We start from the raw sequence: 14,098 nt of genomic DNA, 5'->3' as shown, positions 1-14,098 counted from the left end.
CCGTGCTTATAAAGATTTAATTACAACCAGTGGTAAGCTCAAGCTGCTAACGTTACTGATATTTTTTGTTTGTTTTTGTATTTTTTTGGTATTTTATTTTTTGGTATTTATTTTGTTTTGTATTTTATTTATAAATTAAAACATTTCTACAAAAGTTTAAATTATTTTTTACTCAAGTTCATTATTTTTAAAAATTAACCTTGATTGTTCATATTATATATCAACTTTTCCAGGACATATGCCCAGCAGTTTAGTTAAACAGTATTATAGATATATCTTCAAAGGTGTTTCTAGATAAAGTAATACTTGAGTCAATAAATTAGATGAAATATATTGAAAACTAAAATATAAAACTCTGAATTGGGGCATTGTTTTTTTTTTCAAGCTCTAAATCTTAGTCTGATAGTCTGTAATAATCAATATATAGAATTTAAGCAGTTGTGCGAATCCATATGTGTCAGCATTATAGGTTCTTCTTGGGACTCCAATTACCCAGCCTTTGTATTGGTAACTGGAATCGCAAACTCCCGTGTCTCCACGTGTCTCCAGCCTAAAACCACAGTCCTTTGGATTTCTCAGCTGTCATTATCATGTAAATGAGCCTGTTATTACTTTACATATGAATCCGAGTGGTCCTGTTTCTAAAACACCTCTATAATTTTGTCTTTATAACACTATCACACACACACACACACACACACACACACAAAAAAAAAAAGGAAAAAGGGAAAAAAAGGAAGGAAGGAAGGAAGTTTAATAAAACAGGCTCAAATTGATTATGGTTACTTCTTATATTCATATGGCTATCCTAAGGTGTGTAAAACCAAGTATGAAATAACTCACATTAAAAATTTAGTATTCAGTTTGACATTATTTATCTCTGTAATAACGAACTTTTTAGCACTAGAATTACTAAAGGTAATCAACCTCAAAGAGAAGAAAATTTCCCCCAAACTACTTTTTTGTTGTTTTTCTAATGGTGAGTTATATATTACTCCTTGTTGGAAGCAGTTCCAGGAATCAACAAACAAAACCTACAGTTAGTTTCTGCCCATATATTTGCCTTCTCATTTATTTATTTTTTCCCAGCCTTGGAAGCCCAAAACTACGATTTTCCTTTGTTCTCCTATTTCCTTACGAATCAGTTATTCTTGGTTGAAGTCTCTGTGCACACAGGAGTATTAAGCCACCGTGCTGAGTTACTTCTCACGGAGGTTTCTTTTACATGGTGAACACTGCTCAGATCAATAAATACTAACATGTATTTCTCTCATTTCTCTGTCTTCTGTCCAAGGATCCACCGAGCTAAGAACTCAAGGGAGCTAAAGGAAAACCATATTTACGTTCCCTACAATGCAGTATTACATAAAACACACAACAGGATTTTGAAAAATGAACAGATTGGTAATGGCACACTTCTAACACATTAAGTGCAAAAAAAGTATCACAACACCATATGGAGTTCTTCAGGGCAAACAATGAAAGTACAAAGGCTGAGTTATAACTAATAAAAAGCAAACGAGAACACAGAGGGTACAACGAACATCGTGGAAGAGATAACCCTGTTAAGCCTCTTCTGGGTTTTAAACCATTACACTAAAAATCTGACAGAATTTTGAATAACTGGTAGATTCTGCATGATGCTTATGGTTGGAGTCCCCTCTCATGCATAGAATTACTAAAGGCAATTGAGGCTTAAGAAAAGTTAGGGCCAAGTGTATATTATTTCAGCTCTCAATCTGTCACCTTCAACCGATGATAAATGTCTTTTTAATTTATTTTTCTCTCATATATTACATCCTAACCAGTTTCTCCATCCTCCTTTCTCCCCAGTCCCCCACCCCATCATTGACTCCTCCTCAGCTTTTCTCAGAGAAGCAGGTCTTCCAGGAGGATCAACCAACCCTGGCTCATCAAGTTGCAGTGAGACTCACACCACCCCTCACACCAAGGCTGGCTGAGGTGAACCAGTACAAGGAGACCATGAAATGGTCCCAAAAGCGAGCAAAAACAGGTCAGAGACAGCTCCACACCACTCTTAGGAGTCCCACAAGAAAACCAAGCTACAAAACCATAATATATATGTAGAGGGCGTCAGTCAGGCCCATGCAGACTCCCTGGTTGTGGGTTCAGTTTCTGTGAGCCCCTGTTAGCCCAGGCTAGTTAATTCTGTGGGTTTTCTTCTGGTGTCACTGTCCCCTCTGGCTTTGACAACTCTTCCTCCCTTTTTTCCACCGGATTCCCCATGTAATAATAAGTATCTTAAACCTTTTAAGATCTCAGGCAACTGAACATTAGCTTCTTCAACTTTAAATGAAGCCCCCAAGAGATGTGTGGAAAATAAAACATAGTAACACCTAAAAAGTATCAAGTAATGCCCTCATAAAATAACAATCCTATAATACTTCAACTCCTCTGTTAGCCCTTTTCTAAAAATAAAGTGCATAAATCGTGCTATTACAGTGTATAAAGAAAAAGAAAACATTTTAAAATGTCTTTGTTACTAGTCATGTGTAATGGTGCATACTTGTAACCCAAACACTAAGGATGTGGAAGCAGCAGGATCGTGAGTTCAAATCCAGACTGAACTATACAATGAGACTTCATCTAAAACAGAGACAAAAACAAACAACAACAACAAAAAAAAAAAACCACAAGACAACAAATGTACTAGTAAATATTGAAAGGCTCCCTAGCTATTACAAGATCACACACCATTTGCTGCTCTTTCTGTCCTTTATGTTTCACATCTGTAAACTGGGCTGAATATAGTCTATGCTAAAGAATTATTATAAATATTACAGTATATGGAGATAATTTTTCAGTTAATGACATGTAATAGGTATTAAATTAAAGCAATTATATATTGATTCAATCGTTTAACATTTTTAAAGATTTATTTGCTTTTACTTATGTGGTATGTGTTTGTCTATGTGTACCTGTAGTGGAAAAATTAGTAAAGCCTTTGTATCTGACATGAGCACTGGAGAGTTGGGATTGTTTTTACGCGTATCTAACCTGAGGAAATCTTCTCTATCTGATCAGTGACTGTTATCTGAGATTTATGGAGATGTATTTCTGAAGAAGTTTTATGGCCTTCTCATGACGTCACTCACAAAACATTCCTGGCAAGCCTGGATGGAATTCTTGCATTACTGAGCACTGCAAAAGGTGCCCAAGAAGGACTGAGAAGTGTGTGGGTCATGTGCTCCTTTCAGGCAGCACATAGATCACATCAGAAGCTCTGAGGAACTTGACTTACTCTAAAATTAACTTTTGTGTAACAATCAATAAATATGCTTCCACAAAGCTGCTCAGTCCACCCTTGTGCTGCAAAGCCTTATTACACCCTCGAGTGCCTCTCTTTATTTCGTCATCCTACATATTTCAGATCACCAACATGTACCATGTACATGCACATGTCCACACACAGGCCAGAAGAGCACAGTGGATACCTCTGACATAGGTGCCCATGTACTAGTCCTCAGCAAGAACAGGAGTGCTATCTCCCCACTCTAAAGTTTGTATACTAAATTGAATTGTCTTATTTAATGGCAAAAGTCATGTAGAATCCCATTCCCCAATTAAGAGACTAAATCCCAACAGGTACAAGGATCTATAAAATACAAATATAAATTTCAGGAAAATTACAATGCCACATCATAATCCATATATATGCATGTAGATAGGTGGGGTATACGTATATCTGCATATGTGTATACATGTATGTACTGCACATGTTATATATGTATATGCATATATTACATGTATACATACATATACATTATCTAATATCAGACTGTAGCCTTATTCTTATTACTTCTATTGCTATACAATTGAACTTATTTGCTTTTCTAAGTATATATTTTTAATTTTTAAAGTTAATTCATCATTTTGTGCATGTTTGCCTGTATGTGTATCTGTGCAACATATATGTGCCATGTCCTCAGAGGCCAGAAGAGAACATTAAATCCCCTGGGAATGACTTACCAATCATTGTGAGCTTCAGTGTGGGTGGTGGGATCCAGCCCAGGCCACTGAAAATGCAGCAGTGGCTCCCAAACAATAACTCATCACTCTAAAACAAATATAGTCTTTTCATTTACAAATGATGATTTTTTTCTTCATTTTGTCCGTTATCATTTTTGTTTGTTTGTTTCAAGCCTTAATTGGCTCAAAGAATCTTGCTTCTGCTTTTAAAACAATGGCTCCAATGTCATGTACTCTTATGCTCCATTCTTCCAAATGTGTAATACACTTGTAGACAGTCCTAATTTTATAGACTATATCACCAAGGCCTACATCTGCCTCAGAATATAACTTTTATTTTGCTATATATTAAAAATTCAAATTTGAAACATTTCAAGTTACATATCATCAATACTTTGCCTAAAGGTTGAGTGCATGTCTAGAAGCCCATGGGAGAGGAAAAACATGATCTAAATATATTAAATGAAAAAATTAAGTTAAAAAAGAGTTCATATCTCCAACAGAACCAAACACGGAAACAATTATGTGAATGGAGAGAGGCCTACCTCTTTCCAAAAGGGCTACTCATAAAACCATAGATTTTTAGACTAGAAGCAACTCTGATGGCTCAAACATTCACAGTGTTCATGTCTCAGCCCTTTTCTAACATATGTGAACAGGTTGGTCCCTCCCCTCCACACCCCTGCCAACATGTACTTCACTTCCAAGCAGGTTTAGTTACTGGCAAATTCTTATAATGAACTGAAAAGTCACTTTCTTGGGCTTTCCATTTCTGGGAACAAGTATTTTTCAGGTTTTTCACAGAAAATACTTGAAGGCAGCAATAAATTCATTCAGCTTAATTTTTCTTGCTCTGTCATCCTCAAATTCTACGCTTTCCATCATTTTCAATTTATTGATCTAGACAGTACAGCATTAACCTCTGCTTTCTGTCATCTCCTAGTGAAGTAAGAAATGGAAGTAATAAACCAATGTTGTGAAAGATTGATCAATAAACTTGCTTTAAAAGTTGCTATACAAAAGTGAAACTTAGCTAAAAGAGCATGGCTCTGCCCGGGAGTTGAAGAGGTCACAACCTTGGCTGACAGCCACTAATTAAGTCCTGTGCCTCTTATCAGATAAAGAGTAATTACACCAGGCAAGGATGATGACCCTAGTTAACAGTCACTCAGAAAAAGCAGTGTTGTTAAATTGTAAATCTACCCATTTATCCAAACAACCAAACTTTGGAATTTCTGTGTCTGTAAAACAATTGTACAAAGTGTAACATAGCACCATGAACCCCTACAATCTAACAAACGGGTTTTCAGGGCTGGATGATCTTTGTTGCATTAGTCAGAGCAGGTCACATATTATTATTATTTCTGAAAAGACATCGTACTATAATGACACTGTTTTCTAAGTCCAAGAGACACTTAATTATATTTGTTCTGCTGCTATCCTCGCTTAAAAGACTTACTAGCCAATTTGCCTACCTAACAACTGAAATCAATAAACTTGTGTTCCCTTAACATTTTATTTGAGAAAGGAGATAAAATTAAAAAGCTGCTAAGATCATATTTTCTCTTATTCAACTTTTTAAAAATTTACCTATTTTTATTTCACATGTATTGGTATTTTGCCTGCATGTATGTCTATATGAGGCTGTCAGATCCCCCTATAACTGGACTTACAGACAGCTATGATCAGCCATGTGAGTGCTGGGAATCAAACCCAGGTCTGCTGGAAGAGCAGATAGTACTTTTAACCACTGGATCATCTGTCCAGCCCTAAGAATCATATTTTCAAATATTTAGTCATTACTAAATAATCAGTTTTCTCTTTTATCAGGTTAATAATTTTTACATCGATTCTGTACAGTTTGTTGGACCCTATCTTTATCCTACCTAATAATGCTCAAGTTGGTTATTTGAATGAGGATGAATTACATTTTTCCTATTTTTATCCTCTATAGAAATGCTAGTGTCTATGTGCTGCATAACAAAAATTCACCTCATACAAATGTTCTCAACTGATAACAGTAAAATTTTTACCAAAAAATTATGAGAGGGTTCATACCACCTGTACATGAAGTAATGGAAATACAAATTAAAAGCTGGATAGAATTAGACTGTTGAATTTAGTTCTAATTCTTATAATACTTTCTGATACTCAAATATAATAACTGAAAAAATAAATTTCATATATGCAAAGCCCATAGCAAGAATGTAATGCTAGGGCTGGAGAGATGGCTCACAGGTTAAGAGCACTAGTTGCTCTTCCAGAGGTCCTGAGTTCAATTCCTAGCAACCACATGGTTGCCCTGGTCTGGCATGCAGGTGTACACGCAGGCAGAATGTTGTATACATGATAAATAAATAAATCTTTAAAAAAAAAAAGAACAATGCCAATAAATCCTTTCTGGAGCATGTTTCAGGCATAAGTGTTAAGTTTGTAGCATTATAAATTAGTAGCATTTCCCCTTACCAAAAACACTATGGATTTCTTGTTTTCCATGCACCATCTAGCATGAAACAACACTCATAAAAATGAAATGATTGTGAAGCCCTACCAGGTTTAATTTTAATTTAAGAAAACATCAATGTTGAAATGAACCAAAAAGCAAACTCTATAAGATTTAGAGTAAAAATAATGTTACTATTCTAAAAAGTAAAAAGTGATTGTTGAAGTCAACGTGATAAGACTTAAAGAAACTCTGATAACATATAACAATAAAAACATTCCTGACTGCTCATTGCTTCTTATCAAAGCATACATATGTAAACAACTGCTGAGGTTGGGCTCTGTAAAAGTTACATGATCTAGGATTTTGCCCATGATTTGTCTTCCTTGTGATTTCCTCTCTTTTTTATTCATATATGTTTCATACACGTCTCCATCACTAGAACATATAATTTGTAAATAACAGAGCTACGAATGTAGAAAATTACTTAAAAACTACCCAAAGAAGTTTTCCATCAATTTCCTTTCTTTTGAACTATATCAATCCCTAATAATTGCTTGAATTATGAATAAAAGTGTCATAAGATCTTTTTGAACACTACATTTTTCATAAGGCATAGTTGACATAAACACTAGTTTCTAAAAAGAAAAGTGTACATAGGCATATTTCCTTCTCATAATTCTGAAAATAATAAATGACCAAAGAACATGAGCACTCAGTGGCATAAAGCAGTGTTGCTAAAGTTCCTTCCCAGAAGGAGATGAAACGAAGGTGTAGCCCTTCTCCTAAGGAAGATGCTGAGCTTCCCACAGAGCACACAGGTAAGGGATGAGTTACAGGGATGCCCGCACTCCTTTAATGGCCACACCCAGAAAGCTGCAATCAGTAGGAATGAGGGCTTCCCACAGCCACCTAAAAGGATGCCTCCTTAGTCGTCCTCTTGGCATATATATGAATTTATAGAGATTCTAATTCCTCCTCTGTGCTATGTACAAACTTGCCAGTTGGTAACAAACAGTTGAATACTGGCATTTGGGGGGTGGAGGGGTTAAACTGTCAACAAGGCCAGCTGGGATGACTGTTTTGCAAGGGGGGGAGGTGAATGGCCCCAGATGGCAGCTGCTTGGCCCTGAACACAATCACTCATGATAAGTTGCAATTTCACTTATGGAGTTTGTAAGTTCGTTTGCTTTGGGTAGCTGTTTCTCAATTGTGCTGGGAGAAATGGTATCACAGCTTTGAATGGAAAGAACATTTTTACCAGAAGTATGTAGAAAATCAGCTGAAGTTGCCTATGTATCTGAGAATGGAACATCTAGACAGTAAACCCAGACTCCAGTGAGCTATGATAGTGATGAGATCCTGTGAAGTAAACTGGGGGAACTGAGAACAAAGCACAGAAAAAGGCCAACTGCTGCACTTGCAAGAGATAAGAGTTCAGAGACTGATTTAAAAGGACAACCAAGTTCAAGGACGATACAAACCTCTTAATTGAAAATGATAAAATATGAGAGGCACTCTTTCTCTAAGGCAAGAATATGTGATTCCTCAGTGGATGGTGCTTGCCTTTAGTTGTCAGATAAGCATTACCTAGTGGCAATACAAAATTTCAAACTATATGAAATAACTCACTCATAACAAGGACACCTTGTCCAAGCAATTGTTGAATTAATACTTATTTATTTCATTCAGTTAATGAAAGCTAAGTATACAATTTGAATTTTTCAAGTTCTCTTTATGTTTCTGACCACTTTCTTAGGAAAAATAACCCTGAGAAATTCCATATTCTCTCCATGATAGAGCCTGGTAGCAATACAATGTTCAGCCTCCAACAAAAAGACTCAAAGCATTCTTCCCTTTATTTTGATGAATCCTATTAGTGCCTAGGTGCATCTTAATGTAAAGAATCAGTGTACAGGCCGGATATTCTTAATAAGAAATTCATAAGAATGTGGATACAGAGCTGAAAGGTGGGAGTGCAGCCTTTAACCCTAGCACTAACTCAGGAGGCAGAGGCAGCAGATCTCAGAAGTTCAAGTGCATCCTGGTCTACAGAGCAAGTTCCAGGACAGCCAGGACTATACAGAGAAACCCTGTCTTAAAAAAGAAAAGAAAATTTACTGTGACAATGGCCACTCTCAGCTGCTCCATCGTAGTATCGAATTCCCCAGTCCAATTACCTAAAATATAGCTCAACAATTGTTTAGACAAAAAAAAAAAAAAGAACATTTCAAGAACAACAGTACTAAGGAAAAAAAAAGAAAAGAAAAAAGAAAAGAATGTGGATACATTTGCATTAGAAATTCAACTAAATACATTAAAAAAGAATTAACGAAGTCATGATATAGACTATTTTTTAATCATTGTTACTTGTGGAACTTTTCTCTAAGTCCATGTGACAATATGAAGTATCTGAAACTCATACGTAAAACACTGGAAATGACTCTCTATTAAGTGAGCTAATAGGATATTCTTTGGGTAATATTGCTATTACAATCTTTTCAACTTATACTATCAGTAAGCAATAATACAGTATCATGACTTAAACATTTCTCTATAGCATGATTTACGACAGAAACCCTCTTGATTTGTCCTTGCTGCTCTCTCTTATCTGTATGGCTAAAGATAACAGGGCAAATAGATTTAAGATTAGTCCTTATTGCATTATAACACAGTAAATTTTATGAAAATTGAACAAATAGTGCTACCATATTCTTTTTCACTTGATTTTCTTTGCGTTAATATGGGCTATAATCTACCCCATTCATACGGCAAGGAACACTTGTATTTAACAGGCTCAAGGACACTAACAAGTGTCAGTGTAGGCTCCTCTTAGTAGGCTGTAATCATAACTATGTCAGCATATTTTATATTAAATCAAAGATGACTACTACCTTAAAAATGAAACAAACACTAACTGTCAAGAAAAAACTGTCATTTCAGTGTTTCCAAGAGGCAAACTTTTGTCTTACAGGAGGAACAGCACATGCTGAGCACTTTATTACAAGCCTGTAGATAAGAGGCAGCATTTCCGTCTTACTAATGACAAAATCTCAGCTTACACCAGTCAAAGTTATACAGTTTATACAGTTCGTTAGGATAGTTACAAATGACACATATATCAATCCGCTTTGCTGCAGTTATTACTTTTCTTCCTGAATTAAAAACTTTGAAGAATAATACAAGCAAGTGATGTTAATAAAACATAGATAAGAAAGTAGTTTGAATGATTAAAAAATACTTTCAGAATTCACTCAGAAAGGAGTTTAAGAGGCCAATTCATTTCAGAGATGAGGCTACAAGAATGTAAATTAACTATGATTCTAAGTAATTTTTGCCCACATTGAGATGTTTTTAATGATGGGAGCTGTGTATCAATTTACATTCTGGTAAAAGTTTACAGTCCTCAGTAACAATCTTCTAAGTTTTCCTGGTTTTCTACTTTCAAAAAGAATAAGAAAATCTCACCTTGAACCTATCCTATACACTATAATGAAGGCTAATGTCCTAAAGCTTATAAGCTTATTAAGAGTGATTAATATGAGTTGAATGGTGCTGATAGTATTTATAACTTGATCTTTTACAAAAGCAAAAGAAAGTGCATTCCTAGAGCATAAACATGGACTACCAAAAACCATCATGCCTATAAGAGAATATAAAGTTTACATGTGTTTTTCATACCTGCACCTCCACCTACGCTCAGAATCTTCATTTCTGCTTTTGTTTCTCCAATTCTGAAAAGCAAGCAAGCAAACAAAATTAAATAATTTAAGAAACACACAAACGGTACTTTGGCAAGTCTTCCTATCAAGTCTATTGAAAAGCAAAAGATTAATCAATGGATGGACAAGATATAGACATGAAAGTAACAGTCATGTCTGTGGCCCTTTAATTATTTCTATTGTTACTTTTAGAGTACCTAAAAACATGGGTGAAGGGACCTACCTCGAACATGACGAGCATGGTTCTGAAAGGTCTTGCCCTTCTCCCCCATTCCCTCTGCCTTGCTAAAAATTATTAGGTTGCATTCCTAAAGCTAGCCACTAAGGTCTACTTCCTTATTTCACTACTTCCTCCTCCTGAGGCTGAGGTCCAAGTATCAAAGTATTGATACCAGCAACCAAAAGCCCTCAGTTCACCTAATTAACATGCCCAATCAAATACTACCACATCCTAGTCCATCCTAACACAGACCTCCTGTTTTCTTTTCTTAAAAATTACACCTTTTAGGCTCACTTGCTGCTATTTTTCTGCCTGCAACAGAAAGCAGCCACTTTAATTTTTCTTCCAAGCTTAATAAAGGATCTCTCTGTGAAAACAGGTGTTTGGGTGAGTTTTATGCTTAGTCAGGGTCTCGGATGGAACCCCCACAGTTGGGGGTATCTCCTTCAACAGGATCCATTTCTTCCTTGAGAGAAAAGAACACACTATAAACATCTCACAGGTAAAAGGTGGCATTTCTTTGAAGACTAGAAAACAAGAGCACATTCTTGTGTCAATCTCTGTGAACATTTTACACTGAAGATAGAAAGCTTGGGGCTGGCAAGAACTTGGTGCTTCATGCCACCTTTATGATGTCTTTTTCCTCCTCCTTCCTGCGTTCCATTTAATAAACAAATTTGTATTATGTGTTTACTGTATACCTATCCTAAGAATTATATTTTAAAAAGCATGAATAAGATAGAACTATCAACTTAAAATCAGGGTGCATAATTGAACTTTCATGAGCCTTTCACAGAGTCTATAGTCAACATTCCTTCTAGGCTGGATGCACTCAAAAGACAGTGAGTAGGTCAGCACTGTGTTAAACATTATTCATCTTCGGTCTGTGCTGTGCGACTAAAGTAAGTCAAGAACCCGGCTAAACTAAAGGCTGAATGTGTACTATGCAAAAAAAATAAAAATAAAAAAAATGTTTTAAACTATTGAGAAAGTAACCCATAACCTATATTTTTTGAAACAAGTAGAAAGCTCCAAAGAATGAAATTATAATTTCAGATAAAAGTGTCTACTTGGTATCTGCTTTAATATTTTCATGTTCTTTAATTTGAAAACGTCACACAGGCACATAATGGGTTTTCACCCGCTATTCCTTTCCCTCCAATTCTCCTCTGTCTTCCCACCTGTTTCCCTCCCATCTTCTGTGCCCTGTGTGTAAAGCCTAAGTCCACTTATACTTAGTGGCACCTGTGTGTGCATGGGGTGGGGTACAGCGCCCATGAGTTAATTTTTATCTCTTTATCCTACTACATGTCAATTAATGAACCTGGTTAAGACACAAAATACAAGGCTGGGGAAATGACTCTGTCGGTAAAGTGCTTGACAAAAGAAGAAAAACTGGAAAAGACCTGTAGAATTCTGTGTTTGTGCAACAAGTCTGCTCTGCTTGGGCAGAAGTGCCCCACAGGGAACTAACTCCAGAAAGAAATTCAGACAGCAAAAATAAAAAAACAGGTTTTTGTTGTTGTTGTTGCTTGTAAACTTGGTCAGTCACTTTTTACTAGTTTTCTATAGTTTTTAAAAAAAAGAGTCACAACAATTTATCCCCATTTGGTGAGTTTACTCTCTTCTGTTACCTCAATAATACTTAATCAGCTTTGAGACAAATTGACCATATTAATCAAAAATAAATGCTAAATAAAGGAGTCTATGATAAGGATAGAAACAAGTCTCACTGATAATGGTAAAATAATCTTTTCAGGATCATATTGATAATATTAAGTTGAAAGGAAAAGACAGTTTGGAGGAGAGTGGTAATAGAGAAAATAAATTTAAATCAATAGCATTAAAATTGAGAAGCACTGATTCTGTGCTCTGGAGCAAACAGTATTATGCAGCTACTTCCATTTGATTCTAAGAAAAAGAATATCAGAACCCACGTAAGACTGTTTTTAAAACGTAAAATTTGAAAGGAGGCTAGAAAAAAAAAATCTTTGTTTAATGATTTGTATGTTATCTTTTTCCAAATAGGTTGGGCTTGCGCCGTTAAAGCCTGCAAACAGTTAACACTTAGCCTGTACTGCCAGCTATGCAGCACAGACCAGAGAATTTAAAGCAAACAGAGCTGCACAAAGCGAGGCCAGCCGGTGTAGGCAAGGCCAGGCAGCAGCGGCCGGCAGCTGGGGTCGACTTGGCCATAATCTCAGGGTCTCCTCCACCTCTGTCTATGCCTGGGCAGGGTTCCACCTATTTATCTTTGGCCCACAGGTCAGTCCATTAAAAGAAATGCTTCTTTTTGTTACCTTGCTATTATGCCTGGCAGCTTCTTGTCCATGAATTCCTGCATGCACTGGTGTTCCGTGGAATTATTTAGGAACCTCCGAAAAGATTCAACGTATCTGCTGTGGTCAGAAAACAAGCTCCTCATGCAAGATGCCATATTGGGATCTTTAATAAAGACAGGGAGGGGAGCTACATTTAACTTCCTCTCTTCCTAGTTCCTTCTTTTCCCTCTTTCGCTCCCCTCCCCCACCAGCTTCCAGAACCTTGCCGTCTGTCTCCCAAACCACGCCAAATAAGGAAAAACTAACACACGAATAAGAAATAAGTGACAGCGCTTAAACCTGCTTAGCTTTTGACATGCACCAACAAACAGCTCAGTGGGCCAGTGTGCATTGGACTTTCCGCTGGTACTTTGCCCCCTACTAGGCTGTAAAGCAGCCCAGCGTCACAGTAAAGCAGTAAAAGCCTTCCAGTCACTTCCTGTTTTTGCAGCAGCGGTCACTAGTAAATTCCAAGTAGGAAAGAGGATTTTTATCTTTTTGGGTTTTTTTGTTTGTTTGTTTAGGTAAAAGGTCAGTTTTTAGATTGACCAGGATTGCTACAAAGCTGCATATCATATTCAAAAACCTGCAGTTGCTAAAATCTACACCAACCACGAGCTGGCTCTGTGTGTTGTATAGGAGTTCCCTGCCTTCATCTATCTTAGCTTTTGACTCTAAAGCTCAACTGCTGATTTCTTCAAATATTTGAACAAATCAGGAAAATTTTTAAGTCAAGGGAGATCATGAGAGCTGTAAGCTAAATTTAAAGTGGCATTCCATATGGGAATAGCATTCAGTAGCATTCCCATTATGGGAATAAAAGGATTACTGCATGTACTCCTAATTCCTGAGCCCCCTAAAACTGAAAATTTCATCCACTGGTCTGGAGTCCCACTTTTATCTCTATGTGGTTGCTCTCCGGACAAGTTGCACAGAAGCTTCTGTTTCCTTAAATGGTTAAAACTGTGCTTATGTGTTTACTGTAGCATTCACAGTGTTGAATACTTCCGCTAGTGAGGTGTCCTGTACTGTTACATGCTCTCCCAACAAGCTGCACAGAAGCTTCTGTTTCCTTAAATGGTTGAAAATGTGCTTATGTACTTTAGCACTTCCACTAGTGAGATACTCTGTACTGTTACATGCTGTCCATCTCTTTCATTATCAGGCATAGAGTGTTACTAATAACAGAGATGATTCTATTGAGGACTTGTGTGCCAGAAATAGTGCAGCTCTTGAAAATTGAGTTTAAGGGTTGCTTTTTTTCTGTGCCTCCAGGAGCTTCCCTTCCCCCCAGCACAGGTGCGAATGCTGACGTTGTAAGCGCTTGGGTGGTTTGCTCAGTGTGACAGGGAGAGGTGGAAGGGCTGAGGAATGTTTTAATACTGTCTGAAGCCCTAGCACT

The 14,098-nt window shown here is 36.7% G+C and overlaps 1 protein-coding gene across 2 annotated transcripts in view; it reads right to left on the bottom strand.

The window, feature by feature from the left end:
• Hnmt (histamine N-methyltransferase) overlaps positions 1–13,093 on the bottom strand; it is a 29,089-nt gene extending 15,996 nt beyond the window's left edge. The window contains exons 1-3 of one of the 2 annotated variants that reach the window (XM_060389685.1): positions 12,997–13,093; positions 12,676–12,820; positions 10,115–10,167 (exon numbers count right to left, since the gene is read on the bottom strand). In XM_060389685.1, the coding sequence (XP_060245668.1) occupies positions 10,115–10,167; positions 12,676–12,812 (190 nt within the window). In that variant the 5' untranslated portion in view covers positions 12,813–12,820; positions 12,997–13,093. The other variant, XM_060389686.1, reaches the window with a different exon arrangement.
• Positions 13,094–14,098: the final 1,005 nt, after the last annotated feature.

The sequence above is a fragment of the Meriones unguiculatus genome, chromosome 8 (genome assembly GCF_030254825.1).
Source record: "Meriones unguiculatus strain TT.TT164.6M chromosome 8, Bangor_MerUng_6.1, whole genome shotgun sequence".
Lineage (NCBI taxonomy): Eukaryota > Metazoa > Chordata > Mammalia > Rodentia > Muridae > Meriones > Meriones unguiculatus.
This window is presented reverse-complemented; position numbering and strand designations above follow the sequence as displayed.